We start from the raw sequence: 27,048 nt of genomic DNA, 5'->3' as shown, positions 1-27,048 counted from the left end.
CAAATGTATTAATTAATATTTAATGTTCGAAGGACTACTTCATAGAACAACAAAATCCTATATGAAACATAATATTCATAGCAACGGATGATAAACTTGCAAAAAAAAAAAATTAAACATTTCCAGTGTGTTTTGGGTTTTTCCAGCAATACATATTAATTGTTATTTGAATTGGTTTAAATTTGAATTTTATCATTAAAACGTTAGTTCTCTATAACTAAAAATATGTAGTTTTAAATTACTTTTTCACTCTTTAACTCACTACATTTAGAAATCTGTTGTTTTTTTTTTAATGTATGAATTAGCAAAAATTTGCAAGTTAAGCAGGGGGTCTACCGAAAACCAGAAAACATGGCAAGGGGTCTACGAGACAAAAAAGTTTGGGAACCACTGGTATACACTATGTCACAAATAGACCACCGTGCACTTTATGGCACAGAGTAGTATTTAAAAAAAAAATTAAAAATCAACAAACTTTCAATGTAGATTCTACGTATCTTACACGTTGATCACATATTTCATGATTAAATTATAATAGTAAAAGCCTATTCTATATTGTCAGTGTGTATCTATCTAATCAATGCTTCTCATTGAAAGCTCGTAAGTAACATATCAATGCAACAATATTTATTTACAAAAATGCATTTATTTCTGTTAGATATATACAGTCACAAAAACAAATGCGAGAATAAAACAAAACACATTAATCAATACATTTGAAAAACAGTTTTGAAAGACTTGTTGCTTAATTCGGTTTCAATTTTATTAACGTCTTACTGTAATTCTTCTAATTCTCTTCTAATTATTAAGTAAATAGAAATAGTCACTTTTTATTGAACCAGATGCAATGGCCCTGGACTGTAGTCCCGATGAGTCTCTGGTTCGAACCGTCGTGCGAGAGCTTTGTGCTAGGTTTGTTCCGAAGGAACAATCGAATTATGTGAAGCAAAACAACGAGAGTATAATCCTTAAAATTGGATAAAACGTGCTCCCTAGTTGATTAACACAACAGCGTGACATTGTCCATAATGTAAATTAGTTTACATATTTTTATTGTTAAGCTTGTAGGGCAAAACTAGCCACACGAATTGGACGTCACATGATCAGACCGTGACCTCTATGTCGAAGGCGCCGATCAGACCATGAGTGCAGATCTATATGCATGAGTTAGTTTTAGGTGACAAAAAGGCGGGAAAACGAAAGGTGAAGGCTGAAGATAGAGAGAACGTGGGAGAAAGGTTTTAGAGTTTTGGGAACGAGATTAAAAGGAAAGTTGTTGGACTTTTGCTAGTCAGTTGCAGTCAGCCAAATGCGTGTTTTTTACATTAAAAATTTAAAATTAAGCAAAATGCAGGATGAAATGATGGAAAATTCCTAGCTACGCCCATTGTATCTTATCTTATATAGTAAAGACGTTAGTTCAAAAAGAAGATGATTATGTCCTACGCTTCATGCATCTAGTCATGCATGTTGACCAATGACTTAAATTCTGCCAAGTCATTGGTTTTCAGGGCTGGCCCAGGCTATACATTCCATGCTCTAATAGCACTAGAGAAGAAGGACTTTATCAATATGAAGTCCATCCATTCCATAACAATTTGTGATCATTTCAATATCTTTCCTTTAATATCTTTTTGCTTGTATAGTACCAGACAGAAATGTTTGGACACTATTAGATAAGTCTTGTGAAAGTTTCGTGATAAAAAAAAAGGGAGGCTGACATATCTTTCCTTAATTGTTATCATGCATTGTAAAAGGATCAAAACATGAGGTAGACTACATAACTCTATGGTGTTGTTTGGTTAAATGTCCACTCAACTAAATACTTTCTTTTTGTTGCTTTTTCCCAAAGGAAACTTTACCGGAAGTAATGCTTGAGATCAAACACCGTTTCGTCCTGTCTTAAAGAATCGTTAAGGTGAATCTGCAAAGACTAAAGACTTGGTTCTCCTTTTCATTGCAAACTTTACGACATGAAGGCTAGTACTAAATTTTCCTTTCTTTGTTTACAAGGAAACTTCCCAACGTGAATGTTTGTACTAAACTTTCATTCATTTGTTGTTGTTTTTTTCCAAACCAAACTTCACGACGTGAATGCTTTTTACTAAACTTTCTTTTTTTTTTTTTTGTTGACCAAAGAAAGTTTACGAGAATATTTCTGTGGTTTAAGAACTAAAGTATTCTGTATGCCTTTCTCACACTGCTGTTCTATTTATAGATCTGGGTTGTAGTACGGCCAATGTGAAGTCTGGGGCTGTCTGTGGATGACAATATAGTAAATAATTTAGAATAATCACAACTGGCCTAGATAATGAAAAAGCACAAATAGGTGTTTCAATTTACTGCCAAATACAAGGTTGGCTGAGGGGGCTTCAGAAGCCCAAAATGCTTCCAACTTTTTTGAATATGAGACTATTTTTTAAAACGAATGGAGGTTCGGTGGCTGAGTGGTAAAGCGCTTTGCTTCCGAAGCGAAGGTTCTCGGGTTCAAAGACTGAGATTTTTTTATTTCGGGATCTTCTTAGTGCCCCTTTGAGTCCAGTCAGGTTTAATGGGTCGTTGTGCTTGCCACATGACACCCTCTTTATCCATGGGTCACAGGAACAGTTGACCTTTGCATGATAAATCGCAAGGTCTGAAAGGGGAACTTTAATTTTGGCCTACTTGTACATAAAAGTAATAACAATACTAAAAAAAAAATCTAAAATGGCCCTATAAATCGCAAAGTTTGAAAGGGATACTTAATGTTAACAAGCTTTTACATCCAGCGCCCTCATCAAGTCAACCAAGTTTCCCGCCCCCCCCCCCCAATCCCCTTCCGTTCTAAAGAGATCTCAACTCACCCGCATCACTTCTGTCACGTTCACTTCCACACTAATCCAGATGTACAGAGGCTGGTGAAGTATTTGTTTCACTTTGTATTTAGTTGTACTCAACCCTTCCATGTCCATCCTATCCTCGGCAGTCACCAGTAAAAGCTTTCTGGCCGGAAGAAGAACAATTAACATTATCGTTTAGTAAACAAATAAGTAATGTACAAAATATAAAAAAATCGATTTCTACTTCTTCAGACAATATAGTAAACTAAAGAGCGATTTTTTATTTGTTAAATAAAGGAAAAAATGTGATAGTTTCGGGGATTGAGCCCAGACCATTCACGTTAACCGCCAGTGCTGGATTTACCCAAAAGACACGTATGCTATACCTTAGGGCCTCTGCTTGCTTGGGGACCCCAAAAGGGATATTTTCAATCATGTTGAAGAAATAGCAAAGGAAAAAATTGCTTTACAAAGAACCATATATATCTAATAGCTTAGAGAGTCATATCAAGTCTAAATGTGTCCATGCTAACAACTTAGTTAACCAGCCACACTAATTTATGCGAATTGTTCCTTGAAAAAGGATTGTTTACTTTCAACGAGTATCATCATTATCTAGATTGGTCGTACATGTTAGTTGAAGTAATTGGTTTTACATAATAGTTTGGGCAACACACTTAGTGGCACTTACGAGTACATTTTTAGCGGCTCCCGAAAGGGGAAAAGACGCTATTTGTTTTGTGCGAAATGTCTGTCCGTCTGACCGTCTGTCCGTCCGTCCCGTTTAGATCTCGTAAACTAGAAAAGGTATTGAAAATCCGACATCACAATATTTTAGACTATTCAAAGTTCTGATGCAACGGCTACTTTTTTTTTCTTAAAGCGAAAAATCTAATTTTTAAAATCAGTTATGCAAGCAGTTTTTTAAAGAGAAAAAGCTAATTAGTATGCATTATAAGTTAGACCTAATTTCAATTGAATAATAATCTAATAAACTCCATTTTTCTGAACATTTTTTTATTGCGGAAATTTGTTATTTTAATATTTGTTTTTGAGGATTCGAATGCATTGTTTGCAGGATTTTGGACGCTCTTTGTTTCTGGCTTAGGAGTTTCGATTGCTCCTGTGTTTATTTGTCAGGGGAGTATATCGATATAGTTGAATTTTCTAATTGCAGTGTTAATTTTGCGTTCTCTTTCATATTTGTTATTTTCTTGGAGTCGGTCGCGTTCCAATCGCGTCATACTTCCTTTATTGTTTATTTCCTGTTCCTTTTGTTATTGTTGTGCATTCATTCAAAGAATGTCTTATCCGACGTTTTTGATTGAAAAAAAGGACTTAGAGGGTGGTCTTGTCCACCCGAAGGGTACTCTCCTGTTGAAACTATCTGGCAATAACGCCATGAAATCTTCTATTGGGAGCCTTTTAGAGGCTCTCAAGTTGTCAGCTGCTGAAGTAACAGCATTATATAGGTTCGAAAACCCTTATACATGGTTTTTGGTACCAACAACTGCGAAAGTAAGAGACAGACTTGTTGGTAAGTCTTTCGGTAGTGAGACTTCCTTCAAGGTTGAGATCTTCCCAATAGAGGAAGAAAGGCTGAAAATTACACTACATTGGGTATCGCCTTCAATTGCGAAAACCAAGATCGTTGAAATCATAGAAACATTTGCAGAGCAAGGATCCAAGGTGGAGGTGACGAAAATAGGTGCTTCGGACAAGTGGGTTTCCTTCATCAAAGCAAAAAAGATGCACCCATCCCACACTACATCCAGCTACGGTATGAAGGGGACCCAAAAATTTATAAAGTTCTAGTCACCATACCAGGTCGTAGGCAACAATGCTTACATTGTGGACTGGACCAGCATTGGTCAAATCAGTGCCCCACCCGAAAGGCCGGCCCGGCTCGAACTGTGCCTCCCAAGGAGAAACCAGGCCCTCTGAGCTATGCACAGGCGGTCAAAGAAGGTAATCCCAAGGAGAAGGAAATCGAAAAATGGTTGCAGAAGGATGGCTTCACGATAGTAGAGAAGGGAAAAAAAGGAGTCTTCAAAGTGTCGCCAAAGAAGATATCTAAAGTGTCGGATGTCGCGGCTTCATCTATGATGGCGGATGCAGCTACTTCGGTTGTTGCCAGTACACCAGAGATAGCTGTTGATGCGGAGGTTGAAACTCCCCAGAGTGTCGAAGACTTCAAACTAAAAAAGCGGTTCCGCTCTAAAGAGCATGTTAGGTCCGCTCCTGGGTCTCCTACAAAATTGAAAAGGAAGAGATGCTTATCTGTCTCCTCGTGTGAGGATCTTTTCGCGAGCCCGCGTATTATAAGAGAAGTTGTAAGCCCTCCTAACACGAGTCTTGATGTTAGTGCATTGGACATTCCTGAGACTCCACCCACATTGGTTATAGATGAGGGGGGAACACCCATAATTAACCACTAGAACTGGTTAAATTTACTTTTACACCCAGTCATGACAGACATTACAATCTTATCATTAAATATACGTAGTCTTAGAAACAAGCAAAAATACATTGTACACCTATCCAGAAAATACAGGCCAGACTTCATTTTCATTCAAGAAACAAATATAGACACACATTATAAATCACGCAAATACACATCCGACATAGGGCTGAAAGAGGGCTGGTTTAGCCTAGGTAACGAGTGTAGAGGGGTAGCTATTTTTCTAGTCTCAGATAGGTTTAAAGTAGTGCATGCATTTAATGACACCAGGGGAAGAATAGTAATCATTAGAGTAGAATCAGGAAATCAAACATTTACACTTGCAAACATCTACGCACCAGCAAAGAGCGCGGAAAAACAGGATTTTTATGAAAATTTAATCGATATACTAAACAATAATTATAGAGAGGATACGCTTATCATAGGGGGGGATTTCAATTACATAACTTCTGCATTAGATAAACAGACTACTTTGGCGGTGGGTCCTTCCTCTCGTAAAACCTTTCCGAATCTTAATTTCTTAGAGGAGATAGAGAGGAATTTTAATTTAGTTGATGCTTACAGGACACTAGAACCTATGGGTCGTGACACCACCATGGTGCATAGGTCATACCCCGTCTCGACGCGCTTAGATAGAGTGTATGCTCCTAATCATTTCTATATAAGTCGGGTGTCACATCTGGGAGAAACACTAGAATACACAGACCACAAAGCGGTGTTAGTTACTTTGGACATAAAAAACAAAGAAATTAAAAGAAAGTCATCCCACTGGAAATTTAACAATTCTCTGTTGGAAATTCCCCTTTTCGTGGAGTTAGTTTCTACTAATCTAAATTCTTACTTACAAGATATACAAGATCCACATTTCGATTTAACACAGACATGGCCTCTCCTAAAAAGTTCTATCAAGCAGCAAAGCCAGTTAATATCTACATTAGCTCAGGGACGTAGGAGGCAAGAATATGAACAACTCAAATACACATTATTACACACGGATGATGAAATCGTTAAAACAGAAACTCTTTTAAAACTAGAGGAATTAAACAAGTATACTTATAGGGGCGCTGAGATTAGGTGTAAAAATTACTTAAGTAATGAAGGTCCTAGTAAACTATTCCTATCGTTTGAACAGAATGTACAATCAAGTAAAATAATAAGCAACATCATAGATAGTGAGGGGAATAAAGTAGATGATTATGAAGATATTAAGAATATTTTTACAAAACACTTCACTACTATATACAGTGAAGAGCCAGTATATACTGATGCTCAAGATAATTTTCTAAAATTTTGCAACCAGCTGGACAAGACAGATGAAGATCTTTTAGGGAGTGCATTTACGCTAGACGAACTCAGGACTGCCCTGGACTCGACTAAGAACAATAAATCACCCGGTCCAGATGGCTTAACATTTGAGCTCTATAAAACCTTCTTCCCCCTGCTTGGTCCTCTCTTACTGCGACTATATAGCGACGCCATTAAACTGGGACATTTTCCTCCAAATTTTAACGAAGCATACATCACACTTTTACATAAGAAATCTGAAAATAACACTTCACCTAGCGACTATAGGCCCATTTCACTTCTCAACACGGACTATAAACTTCTCACAAAAATGATTTTCCTAAGAATGAAACCACTCATAAACCAACTTATCGGACATGACCAGTACTGTTGTATCCCGGACAGAAACATTGACGGCATGACGCATTTTTTACGGGATTTTATCATGTACAGTAAGGATAAAAACCTCAATGTGTCTCTTTTATCTGTAGATCAAGAAAAAGCCTTTGACCGAGTAAGCCATAGCTTCCTGTTCAAGGTGCTTGAGAAATGTAAAATAAGTTCCCTGTTAATCAGATATATAAAGCTTGTCTATACCAATGCAACAAGTAGATTGATAATTAATCATTCTCTCAGTAGGAGTATCCTCATACAAAGGTCTGTCAGACAGGGCTGTCCCTTATCCCCCTTCTTGTATATCCTTTGCTTGGAACCCTTCTTGGAATCTGTAAGATCTGACCCATCCATTATTGGGATAAATATACCGGGTCGTTCCTTCTCAACCATCAAAGTCAAAGCCTATGCGGATGATACAACCTTTTTTCCATCTTCAGAGCAAGATATTGAGAATATACTAAAGAAGTTTACACTTTTCGGAGAAGCTAGTGGTTCAAAAATAAATATAAATAAATCCTCTGTAATGGGACTAGGGAAATGGAAATTCAAAGAGAATTGCGCTTTCAGAATTGTTGATAAAATCAAGATTTGTGGTATTGTCTTTACCAGTAATCCTTTGTTCTATTGTAAAGACCAGTGGGAGAATATTTTTGTCAAAGCCTCAAACTTAATTAAACGTTATCAGCACACAGGTTCTACAATATTTGGTAGAGCTGTATTGATAAATAGTTTGGTCATTCCAAAGATTGTCTATTTAGCTAACATTACAGAGCCACCTCCTAAATTCATAAACAAGCTGAACAAGTTAATTAGAAGCTTTATATTTAAAAACACTATTAGGAGCATTAAGCACACTACACTCATTCAAAACAAAGAGGATGGGGGGATAAACTTGCAAGATGTTAAAACAAAAATACAGTCACTAAGGCTAAAATTTGTAGGTCAAGTAGTTAGAAACCCAACAAACTTTCCCTTGACAATTTACTATTATGGTTTAAGATTAAGTAGTCTTCTTCCAATACACAATGATACTCCTCACTATTTTGGTACAGTCACTCATCCATTTTACAGATCTATTTCAAGAGTTTTACCTGGTAATGAACATTTAATACACAACAAAACCAAAGAATCATACATAACACTTAAAAAGCTGTTACAGGAAAGCCTAGTGAATAGGATTAAGTGGGGGAGAGTTCTTGGGGTGACAGAATTCAAGGACACATTCATAAACCTACACAGTAAACATATCCCACCAAAAGCTAGAGAGATTAGCTATAGACTTATCTTTGGGATGACCCCTATGGTTAGAAGACGGGCAAATGACCGTGAATGTATATTATGCCACCTTGAAAATGCTGATAACGAAAAACACATGTATTTGGAATGTCCATTATTCCTTCAAGTTAGAAGTACTGTAATGGACCTATTGGAAGCAAACTGTGGCAATCATGTAAATGTTAACTTGTCTATTATTTTAAACAAGCTGCCAAAACTAAAAAATAAAATGATACATAACTTTAACTTGATTATTGTTTCCGAATACAGGAATCTTGTTTGGGCTACCTGGCTCAAATGTCTACATACTAATAAGGTGTTTGATCCTAATCACTTGGAATTAACGTTTAGAAAAATAATGGACTTTAGGGTAGAGAATTATCTAGTTTGATTTTCATATACCTGTATAATGCTCATGTAGTTTTTCAGAAATAGGGTGTTGGGGGTCAGGGATATCTGATATTGTGTTGATTGTTCTGGAGTAGAGTATACTTGTATCATTTTTCTGTCTTTAGGGGGTTCATTGGTTAGGTAGTATGTCTTTGATATTAAATAATATTTCTATTACTGTTATTATATTTTTAGGTTAATCACTTTTCAATTGTTTATGATTTAATACTTGTGAATTATGATAACTTACAAATAAAAACATATTAAAAAAAAAAAAAAAAAAAAAAAAAAAAAAAAAAAAGCCCACAAAAGAGGCAAGATGGCCCATAAAAGAGGCATATAAAGCCCAAAAAAGAGGCAAAGAAAAGAGGCATAAAGCCCAAGGATTCCTATGATGATAAAGCTAAAACTGAATAGCGCAAATTCTGAGGTTTCCTTTAAAAAAAAAAAAAAAAAAAAAAAAAAAAAAAAAGAGATTGAGCCTTTTCAAAACAATTAGATTAATTATAAGACATCAGTTAGGCCAGGGGAGGCGCGGTGGCTGAGCGGTAAAGCGCTTGGCTTCCGAACCGGGTGTCCCGGGTTCGAATCCTGGTGAAGACTGGGATTTTCAACTTTGGAATCTTTGGGCACCTCTGAGTCCACTCAGCTCTAATGGGTACCTGACAATAGTTGGGGAAAAGTATGGGCGGTTGGTCTTTGTGCTGGCTACATGACACCCTCGCTAACCACAAAAACAGATGAACTTTACATCATCTGCCCTATAGACCACAAGGTCTAAAAGGGGAACTAGTTAGGCCAGGTTCACATCTAACTTTACATTCACTTACACCTATGCTTAGATCTGCGGGACCGTTGGGGCACTACACAAGATCTGTTAACCTTCTTTCTCCATTCTTATCTCTCATTTGTCTTTGATATAATTTTATTTGGATGTTCTTTCTGAAAATATTGAAGTCTGCCTGGGTGGACCTCTTTGGGGGCCGATTTTGAGTTTGTGTTTCCACACAAACTGTCTTTTGTAACCTTGTTTGTTTTGAATTTGTCACAGCTATTTGGAATACGGCTAAAGTGATGATTTTTATTTCTTGTCAATGCACTGTGTAGAGACGAAAGCTGAGCTGGTTTGGTCATATTGTAAGACATGACTCACTTTGAAAAGGCATCCTTTAAGGTACAGTGGGAGCACGAAGAAAGGTCGTCCAAAGAAATGCTGAATGGACAACGTAAAATGTCTTACATATGCTGACTGGGAAAGGGGAGGGATTTGGTACGCAAACTGTCACAGCACCCATAAGACGAAAGTCCAGAACAAAATGTGTGTTTGTTTGTTTTACATGTTTCGGATGTTCCTTCAGAGTTGAAGATAATTTACTTCCTAGTCCAAACCTACCGCAGGACGAAGGGGGATTTGATCGGGCAGGGTTTGAACCCGGGATCATCGATAAATCCGAACGACAGTCTAGCGCGCAAACCGCACGACCAGGCAGCCATCCAGATAATGATATGACGATTAATTGCGTACATCTTAATCTTATTATGTTGTGTTTTGTGTAATTTTATATAATGTTTGTTAATATTCTAACGTATTTCTCACAACTGCTTGATAGATATGTGTATCAGTTTCCTATTTTTTTTTAATGTTATGTTACTGCAATCTGACTATAAGTCTACGTGGATACTTAAATGACTAAAGGTGAACTATATATTCATCTACCTGTCTACATTTCCTTGCTTCTTGTCGTTCCTGTCATGTTTCAACATTTGGTAATGATAGACACTGGAGTTCTCTCTTTTTACTTTGTAAGCTTTGGTCTCAACCCTGGGTTGATAGAGTCATATATCTAATGGTGAATGAACGGTTACTTATATAAAATGAAAACTAACGATTGGCTTATTGAGGTTTTATTTAAATCCAATTTAGTATTGAACATTATTGGTAGTGTCTTTGTCTTTATTTATTTGGGGCTGCCATAACTATACTAAATGTTTATAGATTTGAATGGATTTAATATATTCCATCTGTCTACTACTTACATACTTAGAGATCTACCGGGATATATGATGTAAAGCTCATCTGTTTTAACGAGATGTCACATGACAAGTACAACAAACAACCACAATTACTTTCCCACCATATAGGCTATCAGGTGCTCATTAATGTAGACAATTTTGTCAGCTCTCAAAGTTTTTTTCATAACTCACCTTATGAGTAGATCATCATCCTCCCCACCCCAGCCAAAGTAGAGGTTGGAGTTCCCGTTGACGTCCAGGAACTGTGCTTTAGTCAGAGCTACGATCCCCCCGAATGAGTTTTTATACATGACCCTGAAAAAGAAAAAAAAATTGGCAATTAGAACTAATAATGAAAGTTGTAAAACTATATTACAACATAAGTGATAATTGTTAATTAATGAGCTAGAACATTATATGCTGCTTCCAGCCAGTTCAAGGGAAACTCCGATGGTTTTGACAATTTTCGATATGTGTTTTGATTTACGCAAAATTAATATTTTACTCTTTGTTTCTTATTTTCAATAATAAGTTAGTAATTGATGTCTTTTTCTACCGTATTTTTTTCTGCGCATCCAAAACGGTCAGATTTTTACCGAGTTTCGATGTGACGCTATTTGATGTTATTTAATGCACTGATAAAAATGAAGCAAATATCGTCAAGTCCTTAGACTGAGCCAGAAAGAAATGTTCATCTACATATTGGTCATATATGATAAGAACAAGCAAAATAGTATTAAAAACATTTTTTTAACAAAGCTTATCTAAATCATTGCCACATAGCTCAGTACTGTAAGAATAAGCTCCTTTTTCTATATTAGAAAAAATCATTACCATTAACTGATTAACTTATTGATTAACTTTGTATTGATTTATATAATGTCATCAACTATAAAAAAAAATTATGCAAGACTTCAACTTGATCCGACAATGGAAAATGGGAGAAAAATGTGAACAAAACGTAAAAAAAGGAGAATACCTCCACATATACAGCCACATCTCTCAGTAAGTAGCATTTATTTTTCCTTTATGGATACTAAACAAAATAAAATAATTTCTAATAATTAGGCGTAAATAGCTAATTGGTTAATTTTTGATTAATTAATGTTTTGTCGGCTTCCCGGGGCAAAAAATTATTGTGTAAAGTTTCAACTTTATCCGAGAGAAATAACATGTTCAAAAATTGTACCAGACAGACAGACAGACTGTGAGTTGATATACGCTTTAAAAACAAGGGTCACCTTTCATGTAATGCTATTCCCTTATAAAAATGCTCTGATTCGACTGCAACAAAAGAACGGAACATTGATAAAGAAACAACTTTAGAAATACTGTAATATTGTAAAATGTTTCCATTTTACAGGATTTGTTTATGAAAACTTTCACGAGCTTTCTCCCGTGACGTAGATCAATGTTACGTTTTGTTTTTTGCCACTAAGCTGGATCTGATATGGATTTCTAAACGTTCGACAACAGCTATTCAACACGCAGTGATTGCCTGTTATATATGTCAGTATTTACTGTCCAAGGCACCTTTCAAAGAAAAGTGACAGAGCAAAATCAATACTCTTGATAAGCACTTTGTTGGGTAATGTTTATTATGTTTTTAAAGAGGAAAAGTAGGCCAATACTGTTTCAAGTATACGCAAGAGAGCACAGGTGTAGATGTTTTAAGCCCGTCGTAATAGATATCATAGTCTAGTTAATGTTGCGTTAGTTAATTTCTTAAAATGTTCATATTTAATCAATTATGTTCAGATTTTGTTATAGGGTCAAAAGTAAGAAACCGAGTTGAGCAAATCAATCAGCAAATCAACTTTTAGTTGTAATACAAATATGGTTTAGTAAACATCAGAAGAAAAACAATTGTGTACAGAAGACATCTTAGCATGTCATCAGCAACAGAACCGTACGGCACTAATTGATGAGGAAATCTCAGGCTCAATCCATCTAAAATCTAAACCAATATCACAATCAGATGTGCAGTTTAAAGGATCATGGGAATAGAATATATATAGAATTTGAATCATTAGTATCATACTATTATAAGTATTAGTATTAGCCTACATTAAGTACTGCTTAGATTTAAAGTAAAAAGTTTTCTGGGGTTTTTAAAGGGGAACAATATTCATTAAAGTCTCTATGCGCAATGTCAACTAGTGACTTATCTTATGATGTATCAGACCTATAAGAGTCAACATGACTTGTGTATAGTACAGTCCAAGATAATGTCTATGAGTTTTGTATTCATCAGCATTTCGTTTCAGATCAGATCATGTCTAGCCGTTATTGTTATTATAAGCCTATCGTTGGAAAAAAAAATAAGAATGGATTGGATAGTAATTGGTCAGATTAATAATACATTCGAATCCGGTTAATTCAACAACTGGTTTATTAGAACCAGCCGCTTATTCGGACTGAATCCTACAAGTACCGAAACAAATTCTATTAAATACTTTTAATTTTATTTACTTATTCGGGCCAAAATCCTGTATAATCGGACAAAAGAATGCTACAGCGAATACGAAAAAAAAAAAAAAAAAAAAAGCAACACGTTGCCACTAGCGCGGATGCAAATAAGGTCAGTGAGATATGGGTCCTGGGGCTCTTTCGAGGTGTTGACATGCTGTTTAAAGATAAAAATGACGACGGAAATGTGAACTTCAAGAAGTCGAAAAAATGCAAAGAATTTGAAACTATCGACAACCAGTTTTAATACTAGTATAAAAATGAAGATTCTAACGTTGCAATTATTGCGTTAGAAAAGAAACTTGTGACAGCATCGGAGGACCAGGGATGTGATAATATATATATATATATATATGGCTAGTCCGAAGATAGGTGAGGAACGCAGTATTTCCCGTGGCTGCGCAGTCCCAGCTGTGACCTACATATTTTGCCACACCCAAGGCAAGCATAACCATTGTCCGCAGGTGGTCGATTTAGATTTTCTTTTCGCCATCTGCGTTTGTCCTCGGCAGCAGATATTACAGTCTCCAGATCTAGATACAGTCTACGTTGTTTACACATTCACCATCATCAGAGAACAAGAAAACGCCGTAGCTTCCGGCGGCCATATTTACAATAATAATAGCCCTAGTGATACATAACATCGCTATTTCATGAAACAGAAAAATTACGACACTGCTATTACTGCATTTATCGTCACATAAGATATTTTCAAGTGAAGTCCGTTAACTCTTTCTCTCCTAATTGACGATGCCAACGTTAATTTGACCCCCTTTAAACTAAATTGAATTTTGAATTTATAAACTTTGATATGTGTTGTGTAAAAAGAGTATGCAATTTATTTTCAAATATAACATTTTGTGATGACAAACAAAAAAGCTATTCAAGTTTAATCATAACGGGATAGTGAAATACAAATGAGCAAAACGAATAATACTATTCATATAACATAATTACGGAGTTAAAGAGTTAAGAGAACGTGATTTATTACAATGGTAAGGTCTTCAAACGTTGACTGCAAAGTAGTAAGAATTTATTTTTAAAAGCTTATATCAATTCTTTCTCTCTAGTACAATTTGTTTTTACACGTAATTTCTCCCACACTCATTATCAGATCAAGTTGAAACAATAAAAGAATCAATATTACACAAAAAAAGTCAATTAAGTTCTTGTAGTTAATTATTTTCTTTGTCATCGAAAAAGGGAAATAAAAGCTACTTGTTGGGAGATGCTGCTGTTATTCCCCTTATTACATTTTGTACACACTTTTTCTCCCTATTCCCGATCTCGGATCAGACTGAATGATTATTCCTAATTGTTATTTATTACACAAACAAAATCTCACTTAGGCGTCCGTCTTCCATATTTCTTTAAGGCCACAGGAAAGTGTCGCGGGTTGTCAGCACAGCGATACATGATCCGATAATTCATAGGGACCAGATCCGTATCGTGGAAGATGTAGCAATTAAAGGCACCAACTTTCTGAGATTCTAAGAATCCAACATTTTGTAAAAGTGCTCTGTTAAATGGAACATCATCATCCTGGAAACAAATAAAAACAAAATTGCTAAGCTAGGCGTTCTTGTCAAACATGTTTCCAGAAAGTAGACAACAAATCAAGCAAAAACTAAATTGCCTATGACATTAAGGCATGACCTATTTACAAGTTCGCTGTTGCATCTCCCATTCTGGCTTTAGAAATAGACATTAAAATATCGTTTTCAAAATTTGCGATCTATAGGGCAGGTGATGTAAAACTCGTCTGTTTAAATGCCCATGGTTAAAATGTGCGATCCATAGAGTAGGTGATGTAAAACTCGTCTGTTTCAATAGCCCATGTAAAATGAGGGTGTCTTGTGGCCAGCACAACGAGCAATCATCTTTACTTTTCCCCAACTAATGTCAGGTACCCATTAGAGCCGTGTGGACCCAGAGACAACCTAAACATCCAGGATGTAAAAATCACTGTCTTCACCAGGATTGGAACCCGAGATCTCTCGCTTCGGATGCTAAGTGCTTCACCATTCAGCAGTAACTTAGTGTAAATAATAATGTACGATACCTATAAAGTAAATTTATTACTACGATACATATAAAGTAAATAATCAAGTACGATACCTGTTCAATGACAAAGAAAGTTACATCGGCTTTTTGTTTCTTCAGTAAAGGAATGAGCATATTGATGAGTACATGCAGGTGATGGTATCGATCTCTGAATTGAGGACATTAAACATGCAGACGTGAGACTAAAAGATATGAATGAATATAAAGAAAAAACTATGTTGGCTGGTGCGTCTGACTACTGGGTCTACCTGAACGGTATTACGATGGCCAATCGTTCTCTTGATTTACAGTCAGCTGGTTGAAGTCGCCCATCTTTGAGTTCCGGGTACATGTTTTGAAGAGTTTCTTTGGACACATCCTCACAGTCACACGTTCTGTTGCCTTCTGCGAAATCATTATAGGAACAGAGTGAAACAGGAACAGACTCAAACATAGGAACAGACTCAATCATTGGAACAGCTTAAACATAGGAACAGACTTTAACATAGTAACAGACTGAAACATAGAAACAGACTTTAACATAGTAACAGACTGAAAAATAGGGACAGCTGAAACATAGGAACAGAATTTAACATAGGAACAGACTGAAACATAGGAACAGACTAAAACATAGGAACAGCTGAAACATAGGAATAGACTCAAACATAGGAACAGACTGAAACATAGTAACAGACTTTAACATAGTAACAGACTGAAAAATAGGAACAGACTCAAACATAGGAACAGACTGAAACATAGGAACAGACTCAAACATAGGAACATACTCAAACATATGAACAGACTCAAACATAGGAACAGACTGAAACATAGGAACAGACTCAAAACATAGGGACAGCTGAAACATAAGAACAGACTTTAACATAGTAACAGACTCAAAACATAGGAACAGACTTTAACATAGGAATAGACTCAAAACATAGGAACAGCTGGAACATAAGAACAGACTTTAACATAGTAACAGACTCAAAACATAGTAACAGACTCAAAACATAGTAACAGACTCAAAACATAGGAACAGACTTTAACATAAAAACACATTAACACAAAACAGTCAAAACATTAATGAACAGCCAAATCGCGAAAAAGAGAATTTGTTATTGTTGTTGTTACATAAGTTTGAAACAAAATCGAATTATTTAATTAATATTAATAAATCAATAATTAGATAAACTTTTTTTATATACATAATTCAATTTGTTAGGGGCACGTAGGCTGAGTGGTTAAGAGCTTGGCTTCCAAACCTGGGGTCCTGGGTTCGAATCTTGGTGAAGACTAGATTTTTTTATTTCGGAATTTTTAGGGTGCCCCTGCGTTCACCCAGTTCTAATGGGTACCTGACTTTAGTGGTTGGTCGTTGTGCTGGCCACATGACACCATGTTCCAAAAAGACAGATGACCTTAACATCATCTGCCCCATAGATCGCAAGGTCTGAAAGGTGAACTTACTTTTTTTTTAATCCTTATATTCAGGTACATTTAGTACCCCTTCCATTCAAATTATTAGCATTCAAATATTAATAGGCAGAAAAGTATTTAAATGCAATGTCATCGATTTCAAAGATTAAGGATGCATGCAGTGATTCAGTGACTATGCAAAACCAGTTGGGACCTAGAATATTTTCCTGCATCTCATGCAGACAAAGCCGTTGTCCACTGGCGGTCTATTTCAGTGTTTTATCCGACTTCTGTGCCTGTCTTCAATAACGGAGTAGGAATAAAGCGATATTTACGTTTTATTCGATAAAATCGTGGAGCATTTCGATTCGTCCCTGTATTATAAGATTGGAACAAAATTATGATTATTTGCAGACGATTGCAAAATATATAGAACACTAAAAACAACACAAAATACTGAAATAAAAAAAAAAAATCAAGAATTAGAAGAATTGCAAAAATGGGAATCAAATTGGAGCATGCCATTCCATCAAGAAAAATGTGAGTTTTTAATATTAACAAAAAACTAAACCAAAAACTACTTATTTTCTTCATGGTAAGCCAGTGACACAGACTAAACACTTTAAAAATCTAGGTGTAAAAATAAATGAAAAGTTATCATGGAATCCCAGTATTGATGAAATTATTTTACAAATCAAGCAGAACATTAAGGGTTTATTAAAAGAAACTTTTACAAGTCAAAATAATCCAATTAAACATAAAACTAAAATGCTATTTAACTTTAGTTAGGCCAATATTAGAACATGCATCCTCTGTTTGGGATCCCTCAACTCAAGAAAACATAAAGAACCTAGAACAAATACAAATAGACCAGTGAGATTTATAACAAACGAATATTCCAATTTGATTGTAGTGACACCATTAGAAAAATAACTAAACTTAGAGACACTTCAGGGCAGAAGACTAAAAAGAAAAGTAGCTATAATACATAAAACATTACACCAGAACTTACAAACAGAAAAACAAAACCTAATGAAATACTCAGAAAGACACAAAGAGGTACATTTCTTTTTCCATACACTAGAACCAATTCGTAAAAGTGTTCCTTCTTCCCTAGTGTCATTAGAGAATGGAATTGGTTGCCTGAATCAGCCAGGAAAAACCAACGCCTTTGCAGAGTTTAAGTCTTTGATTAACATGCATGAAGGGATTGGCACTTCTCTTTTTTCTGCAGTGACGTCTGTAATATATAAGATAAGATGTGTACTAAAAAGCGGTGTGACTCTTTGTTCGACAGTATTTAAGTATGATTTCAGTGTGAATGACTCTATTTGAATGTGGATATGGGATTGAAATATATATATTTATCTTACTATCCTATACATTACCTAATCCATCGGGCTTCTCTGGACAGACTTTGAGCTGGTCGTCAACTTTATGAGCTTTCTGTAGGATTACATTTTCTTTATCGTCGTACGACTCGTCTTCTCTGTTCCTGACGTCATTTTTCGGCTCGGCGTCATCGTTGAAGTCAAAGTTGCCGACCGCACTCTCTTTCTGCAGAAGTTTAACTTTCATCTCGTCCCAGTTACGTATGAGCTGCTGGATGTCGTCAAGGTCATCCAGTGACGTCTGCCCGTCAACTTTGGAGTAGCTGAACCGAAGGGAAGGACAGTCGATTTGGTCTGTGTGAAAAGAGGATAGAGCGTGTGTTTTTTTTTCTTTGGAATATGCTATTTAAAAATAAATTGTATGTACATCACAAAGGGGGATTTTCATAATGGCGGAAAAACTATAAATAGCAATCTTTTTGATGTATCCGGCGTGCAGAATACAGGAAGTGTTGACATTTTTTTTCACGTTATATCAGTATTTTTGTGCAATCTAGATCTAAAAAAATAAAATTATATGTTACATAGGTTAGGGTTGAAAACAACAACAATTTGACTTCTTTGAACTACTTGACAAAACAACGCCTTGATCCAACTTTCTACACAATGTTCACGATCGATCAGTCGCGGATAAGAATTTATTTCCGGTTTCCAGTCTAGTAGTAGGCCTATAAACAAGTCTATGGTTAAGTTCCTCTTGAAAATCTCCAAAATAATTAATGGAACTAGGTTTGAAATTATAATAACGAAGAAATATATCACTATTAGAGCTGGATAACTTAACGTGTGTTGAACACATGCTTGCCAACATTGACGATGATAAAACTGTTCTTTGATTTTGTGGACTTTCACAACAAAGTTAAACACGAAAATCTCTTTATTTATTGTAGTTCGATTTTTAAAGATAAATTATCAAAATATTCCATACTCTGTACACCGAGTACAGATAGCTTTTATTTTAGTTATCATCCATAGATAGGAATGTCTCGTCTCGATGGTCCCGGACTCAACCGAGACATCGTTATAGTAGGCTTTCAAACTGACCTGCAGCGTCGCAACCTAGAGGTAGCGTAGACCAATAGCTCGTTGTACGTCGTACAGATCTGTGACGTAAAGAAGATTAAGTCGCCCTTTTCAGACCTTGCGATCTATAGGGCAGATTATGTTAAGGTCATCTGTTTCTTTGGCCAACGGTCAACGAGCAGGGTGTCATGTGGCCAGCATAAGAACGAACCGCCTTTACTTTATCCAACTAAAGTCTGATTCCCATTAGACTCAGTTACGCCCTGAAAATCCCAAAATTCCAAAACCTGTAACGTTGAAACGAGCTATATGTCTGCAATGCCCACAGGTTGTGACAGGTTGTGTAGGACGTAATCATCTTCTTTTACAGTAACGTCTGTATGATATAAGATAAGATAATATAATGCAGTTCTGAAGAAACTCTAGAAACATGTAAAAAAACAACAACATTATTTTTACCTGAACTAATGACGGTTGAGGAGGTTCTTAGCCAGATGTGGTAACAAGAGAGTAGAAGTATGTTCACCAGTACCACAGAAACAAAGAGCTTGTCCAGCCTCCACAGGCCTCGTTCTGGCATTCGTCGGTCACGTGACATTTCTGGTCAATGAATGAACATTTGTTTCTTTTAAACACATCTTTACAAGTGTGTTTGTGTAAGACTCAAATTAACTTAAATATTTTTGACAAAAACTGTTTAGACGAACTTAATGTGACTGCTAGTGAACGCGCAATTATAACGACATCAATTCAAAGCGAGACTAGCTTATATATAGATAAACATCATAAATAGACAGTTGAGGCTAGGCTTTTATAGGACTAAGATCTTCAACATCATAGTATCTTAGACTAGACCTTTCCCGTTCTGAACTAGACATTTATATTGATATACGCCTGTTGACTTATCCTATTGAGAGTGCTAGTTCAATATTGTATATGTCGTTATCTGTACGTCTATACGTCTATCAGCTAAGTAATACTACGCGCACAGAAACACGGAAGCAGTCTTCCGATCAACACAAACTCTACAGATCAATATTAAATATATTACATCACGTTAATTTTGCTGCCTGATTTTGTGGTGAGCACTCTGAGCTGTAATTTGGTGGTCTCGATGGCCCCGTCGTCTAGAGAAAGGTTTGAGTTAGGATATAATTAGGCTATATTCTAATAGGAAGGAACAGACGACGCATAGAAAACATTTTACTAGCAAATCTTTTGATTCGTGTTTCGTCTACCTGGCAGGTTTAATGCGTATTTTTTCTTTTTCAACGAAAGTGAGGTACTTATTAGAGTAGAGTGGAACCAGGTCTCAGGGGCGTCCTAAAAATGCGAAATTCAAAAACACAATCTTCACAGGGTTTCGAACACAGCCTCCATTCACATTTATTTAGAAGTAAAACACATTTATCTATAGAGTAGCTTAAGTTATACATCTCATATCAATAAAGGTTAAAAAAATATGTACATATTAATTTCTTACCATTGAATTAAACCATCATTAGGGTGAAACTGTTTCATAGCAAAAAACTAAACCTAAGTCTTTTCTTCAATGTCCTATAGCTCCATAGATCATATCGACTTCAAGATCTAAGTTCACGCAATATAAATTATCGATAACATTTCATTTAAAAAAAATAAAGCCTAAATCTACCATCAAAATAAGACAAACCCACATAGGCCCAGGTTAGTTCGGTTGATTTGTTATGAATGAAAGGTCTGCTAAACCTATCTGCACACACCAAACGTTTGGTTCCTTATAAATGGCATTTATGAAATGTGTAAACAGTCCCCGCCCCTTACACACACACACACACACACGCACACACACAAAAACACACAGACTCACGATACGTCTGCACAATCCAACGATTACAACTCGCTGGCCTCTCCACGCCGAAGTCTCGAAAAGATTAAAGTGGAACAGGCTTTTACGCCAAACCCTTTTCTTTTGTCAAGACACAGACCTATATCTACAAGACTATAGTGCACTGAAATTTAGATCTACCAGACAAGACGCACTATTCCCCGATTTTACTATTGTTGCTTTAAGTGTGTCGCGCAGTGGCACAGCTTCACCCCCCCCCCCATACCCCTTTCCCCCATATAATCTTAATCAAAATGCTTTGAAGTATATTTTTTAAATCACTCTTCAGCTCGTCAAGTTTTTTTTTTTTACATAATATTGTGTGCACAGTGGCGTAGCAAGGCACCCATGGTCCCGGGTTCAAGAATATCTTGGGGCTCTCCCTTCCCACAATACGACAAACTGAGTGTGTGACAAAAAAACAACAACAGTAATCTGAATGTAGTGGTACATCGATCAAAAGACATTCCAATGCCAGTTCAAGCATCGTACCTTTTTTTTTTGTAAGTAGTAATGTCATTAGGTTTGATTCAATTATAACTCTCTACAAGTCTTTAAGAGTCAATGTTTGTACAACTGCTAAACAGAATCAAACGACCTTTTTTTTTTACTTCGGTTTTCACAAAAGTACAACTTTATTTTCACTTTAGTGTCATCCCAAGTGCAAATGTGGGCCCCAACTGGTCATGAGTTCAAACGCAATGAACCCCTTCGCGCCTTGGTTGTTACGTCACAGACTGTGGGCCCCTAATGGTCGTGGGCCCGGGTTCTTTGAACCCCTTTGCGCCATGGATGCTACGCCACTGTCTGTGCAGAAGCGAGCTGAGTTGTAACAACCTTCGGCCACCCTAAATCTTTATCACTCTCTCTCTTGACGTTGCTGACATATATGTACGCCACTGAAAATACATTGTTCTAAAACTTATATCAACTCACGCTGTCTGTCTGGTAAAAAGTTTAAACGCATTTTTCCCACAACCATTCTCGGATCAAGTTGAAACCTTAAGCAATTATTTATTGTACCCAACAAAACATGAATCAATTAACCAAAAAAAGTCAATTAGTCAATTATTATTGTTAATTGATAATTTTGTTTGATGTCGAAGGAGGGAAATAACTTCTCCGCTATTGAAAAATATAGTTGTTAATGCAGGGATCATCTCTATAGATAAGCTTTTTTTAAAAGGTATTTTATTTGTAATTTTATAATTTATAATTAATAATTTTTAATCAACATGTTTGATACGGTGTATCTATAAGGTCCATATGTCCATATGTGATATGTAATTTTATAGGCCTAATTTATAATGTATAAATAATAATTTGTAATCAACATGTTTGATACGGTGTATCTATATGGCACATATATGATATAAATGACTGAAGGCGACTTATTTATCATTTAGCTATTATAATTTTTTAAGGCTCAACATTGATTTCAATTTGTTATATATATATAGCCTATATATTTCTAGGTGTTTCTATATCTGGATTTTGTTTACTCTATATTACTTATGAAGCCTTGGTAACGTTCAATCACTGATATTTCATTATTTCATCACTAACCAGAGAAAAAATGGATTTTTGTGTCATAGATATGTTGTTAACCATTTAATTTCAGTTTTTTATCAATTCAAACATCATAGAACTTTTTAAAAATTGTTTTTAGTTTTTTTTTTTGTTTGTTTTTTTTTTGTGGCGAAAAAAAAGGTATGCAATTTTCTAAGAGGCCACTAAACCATATTTTACTTTGCCGTGTTTTTTTTAAATTATGTATTTTTTTAATAGTAGAAAGTTTTTTAAGTGTTCGTGAATATTCTTAAATTACTTTATGGATATTGCTGCATTTCTTGAAGAACACTTGGTTTCCTAACCTCATCTTGAAATATTGTCATTCAAAGTAGAACATTGGAATATTTTTTTACCTGGTGGCAATTCAATAAGACTTTAGAAAAAATGTTTTTCCATACTAGCGAATTTTCATAATGGTAGAATTTAAAAACCGTACCTTTTTTTTAAATAATTGATTTTTTTAAATCTTTCTTAATTTATCTTAAATATGTGTCCAGTGCGGTTAGTTTGTTTGTTAACTTACCATTGTTACTAGCATTATTACGGATTTTTCAAAAGTTTAATTTTTCTTTTTTTTTCTAAGTTCACATTTCCAAACCAGCCAATGATTTTAGAACTTAATACAATACAGCAGATCTAAAAACGTGACAAGATTTTCCTCCCATACTAAGGATAGACGTTTTCCTTAATATCCTTAATCCTTGCTGTTCTTTTGTGCTTGAAGGGAAATATAATGGATCATCTACGAAGGTGGCGAATTACTTCTATAATTGGAATATTTCAATGTTATCAACTGCTAGTGAAACAATACCGTTTCCTTTCTTTTCCTTACGAAAGTCGATTATCATTTCTTGGTCCTGTTAACATTCAACATTCTATAAATATCATCAGGCCTACTGTTACGTTCCTTTCTAAGATGAGACTCTTTGAACAGTACAAGAACACTAAAACAGCAACCTCATCGTTTAGAACTCATTTAATGTCCATCAACACTAGAACCATAGACATACATAAATATAGACTGGAAAAAGGAAATAACTTCATGTAACTTGAAAACATATATATCTATTGTATTCGGATTTCCGAATTCTGAAAATTTGAAAAATTGCATGATCTTCAGTCTTAGAGATTAAACAAAACTCCTAGACATAAATAAAGTACACAGAAATGCAAGTCACAAATTTTCGTTTCATAAAACTCTATTATCGGCCAGTCTATATTTATTTATGTCTATGACTAGAACACTATTTTGTTTCTATCTCTCCATTTTGGGTTCTCCTCTCCTTTCAACACGCATTCGCACCGTTTCACATTGACACTAACATGCGCACGTAACACCTACAATGTTTTTCCTTTATGTAGTCATGTCTGAGCTCTCTATGAGTTAAAAAAAAAGGGTTTGGATGTTATCTGCTACGTGAGCAATTTTGCATTAAATTTCTTTATTAATTTATAAGTTAGATGATAAAATGTAAATGGTATAAATTGCTTATTTACTTTTCTTAATTTATAAGCTGGGACAAAGTAGTACTAGTCCTTCTTCCATATTTTAATTAGAGCATGTAAAGGGTTGCCTGAATCAGTTGAGAAAAACCGTTGACTTAGCAGCTTTAAGCCTCTAATTAATATGCATGACTTGATTAAAACATGGAAACACGAAGGACGTGGTTATCTTCTCTTTTGAAGTTACTTCCTTTACCTTTACCTATCTGTTGGACAGTTGGGGCACCAGGCAAGATTTGTCGTCCGTCTTTCTCCATTCCTCCCTTTTTTTGCCTTGTTTAGAACCTCTCTCAATGGCAGGCCCGTCCATTCTTTAATGTTGTCCTCCCATCGCTTTTTCTGTCTGCCTCTTCTTCCTTACCTGGCACTGTTCCCTGAAGGAAGGTCTTTGCGAGCCCCGTAGATCTTGTAATGTGGTCATAGGTTACTTCAGCAATTAATAAAATAAAACTGCTCAAAAATTGTATGTGAGTGTAGCATGTGTGTGTGTGTGTAGTGTCTGTGTGTAGTGTGTGCGTTTGTAGTGTGTGTGTGTGTGTGTGTGTGAGAAGTGTGTGTGTGTGTGTGTGGTAGTGTGTACTCAGACGACTGTTCAATAAAACGAACTCATTTATTTACAGAGGAACAAATAGAACTTTATTGTCACCACCTCAAAGTTGGTGCCATAGAGTAGAAACCCTAATTCTATATTGTAAATGTTAATTCAATATTGTGAATCTTATTCACAACTCATGTTGCCCTAGGGTGAACACTTTTGATCTTAGGTGAACCAGAGAGTTAAAGGCAGTCAGTCCACATAGAGATCTTGTAGCAATCACTTGATAGAGTCACTTCATATATAAGCAGTAGAGTTAGATGTTTAAAGTAGTTGGTTATAGAATAGTTACTAAGTTGTTATATTGGTGATATTTCTGTTGGATTAATACTGACCATTCCTGGGTCGAATTGTATATCGTATTCACCATGTGATGTTATATTAAACTTATTTGTGTCTGCTACGTCCAGCGTCATTTCATTATTCTGTGATTTAGAACATGAACCCAATGTCACCACCACGCCTACATTAATGAACCGACAATGATAGCACAGCATCAAACATAACTACAGCCACATTCATAATATCTAAAATAAAACGAACTCATTTATTTACAGAGGAACAAATAGAACTTTATTTACAATAAACTATACTGTTTATACCATGTAACGTAGATTCATTTAATCTCAACAATTACAATTCATTCCAGTTTTGTCTCAGCATGTGAAGTACAAACAGTACATCTATAGTTGTTAACAAATAAATAAAAAGAAACAGAGAGAAAGAAGGATAGATTTTAAAAAATGATTCTTTTTTTTTTGTTCTCCGCTACGACAAAAATCTTCGTGACACACATTTAAATCAACACTCGGAGTATATAAAATTTTAGTTTGATGGTACAGTTCCAGACATGGCTACATTAAAACACAGTAGACTAGACTAGAATTCTGAGTTCTGGTTCGACCGGTTATATATATTTATTTTAAACAAATATTCTTAAAATTAAATTTAATTAAGTCTAGAAGTCTAGAAAATCGATACCTTAAAATGTTAAATGCACACATCATTGAAAAAGCGATTTGCCATTTATTTCATCAAACAGGAAAAGTAGCACAGTCATAAGCGTGTCTTCATCTAACAGGTGTCTTGGTTCAAGAAGAAACCCGAAGGTATCCATTTTCTTTCCAGCCTTTGGAATCTGCCCTTCACCTCCATATGAAATCTGTCCAGTACTTCTGTTGCAACACGTTTGAATTGCAGTTCTATTGACAGTCCTACATTAGAACTCAACTTCCCATTAAGACTTTTCTTTCTTCTGGTTGTTTTGATTACAGGGAATCCATAGTATTCACTACCTTCTTTTGCTTTTTTGATGGATTGGTTTTTTGTCAGTTTCTCATCATTTTGCAGAAAGCATGAAAGGGTACTAATTTCTTCAGCAGCTTCCCGTATATGCAGTCCAAACTTTTGTAGTTTCTTCTGAACTATATTAATTGGGCGCAGGAGCTTTGACCAGAATTCCAGATAGACAAAAAATTCTTAATTTTCCACTGCATGAAGAAGATTCTGTGCTAATATTATATGATATTATGTCATTGTTAGTTGTTTATGTTTTGTGCGAAAGCAAAAGTATTCAAAGCCATACAAAAGTGGGAAAGATCCATATCTCGTTATGCTCGAGTATAGAAATACTCCGATAAGCGGACTGCCGTATTCACCATCACAACTTCTGACGAGTAGAAGACTCAGGGAATCATTCCAACTGATCACAAACTATTGAAACCATCGGTAGCTGAAAATGCAGAGACATTACTCAACGAACGGCATATGAAAAGCAAAGTGAAATACGATGCAAAAGCTAGACTACCTAAAGATTATTCTGTCGGAGAGTTCGTCTAGGACAAACATGGCGGAAAGCAGTTGTAATAAAAAAACATTCATCACCCAGATCTTACATCATAAAGACAAACGATGGAAAAATATACAGAAGAAATCAACGCTTTTACATAAGAGTTTAGATGAAGACATCTCTGGCTACTATGATACCAATGAAGACAATGAACTGCAAACTGTTGGAACAAACGAAACAGACAGTTATAGACCAACGTCTAGAGAACTTGTTGTGCCAGTCAAGACAACCAGAAGTGGACGAATTGTTAAAGTTTCTAGTAGATATCAGTCTTAAGAACTTTAAAAGGAAGGATGTGATAATAACTTCAAAAGGAAGGATGAGCTAATATTATATGATATTACGTCATTGTTTGTTGTTTATGTTTTGTGCGAAAGCAAAAGGATTAGATGGAAATAAAAGGAGAGTTTCCATTGGATTGAGGAAAGATGAATAGAGTGGTAATAACTCGAGTGTGAAGTCTAATTCTGAAATTATAGACGCTAAACAAGAATAATGGACAATTCTAGCATTATTAGAATAACTTTTGGATCTGTTATACTCGATTCTGTAAATTTTGCTTCAAGGTTAATTAGTGTAGCCATAAAATACTCGCAATTTAGATCTATTATTAGTAAAGGTAACAAGATACCTGGAATTCGCTGTATATCATGCAGTTTTATTCGTGGTAACAAAGTTTAAA

General features: G+C 35.5%; 1 protein-coding gene across 1 annotated transcript; it reads right to left on the bottom strand.

Moving 5' to 3' along the window:
• Positions 1-437: 437 nt before the first annotated feature.
• LOC106055260 (beta-1,4-galactosyltransferase 4-like) lies at positions 438-20,794 on the bottom strand. The gene is made up of 10 exons (XM_056011308.1): positions 20,464-20,794; positions 19,440-19,580; positions 17,955-18,251; positions 15,420-15,555; positions 15,226-15,319; positions 14,453-14,649; positions 10,831-10,953; positions 10,343-10,447; positions 2,844-2,982; positions 438-2,258 (listed from the first exon to the last, which is right to left on the bottom strand). The coding sequence occupies exons 2-10, from the start codon at positions 19,576-19,578 to the stop codon at positions 2,196-2,198; spliced, it is 1,293 nt and encodes a 430-aa protein (XP_055867283.1). The 5' UTR covers positions 19,579-19,580; positions 20,464-20,794; the 3' UTR covers positions 438-2,195.
• Positions 20,795-27,048: the final 6,254 nt, after the last annotated feature.

Source organism: Biomphalaria glabrata, chromosome 14 (genome assembly GCF_947242115.1).
Source record: "Biomphalaria glabrata chromosome 14, xgBioGlab47.1, whole genome shotgun sequence".
Taxonomy (NCBI): Eukaryota; Metazoa; Mollusca; class Gastropoda; family Planorbidae; genus Biomphalaria; species Biomphalaria glabrata.
This window is presented reverse-complemented; position numbering and strand designations above follow the sequence as displayed.

What these genes read in the sequence shown, in the direction of transcription:
- LOC106055260 (XM_056011308.1), bottom strand. Translation starts at nt 19,578, where the DNA reads ATGTCACGTGACCGACGAATGCCAGAACGAGGCCTGTGGAGGCTGGAC. An exon ending in AGAGAAGCCCGATGGATTAG is followed by an intron (nt 15,556 to 17,954) that starts GTAATGTATAGG and finishes ATGATTTCGCAG; the next exon opens with AAGGCAACAGAACGTGTGAC. An exon ending in CTTTCTTTGTCATTGAACAG is followed by an intron (nt 14,650 to 15,225) that starts GTATCGTACTTG and finishes ATTTGTTTCCAG; the next exon opens with GATGATGATGTTCCATTTAA.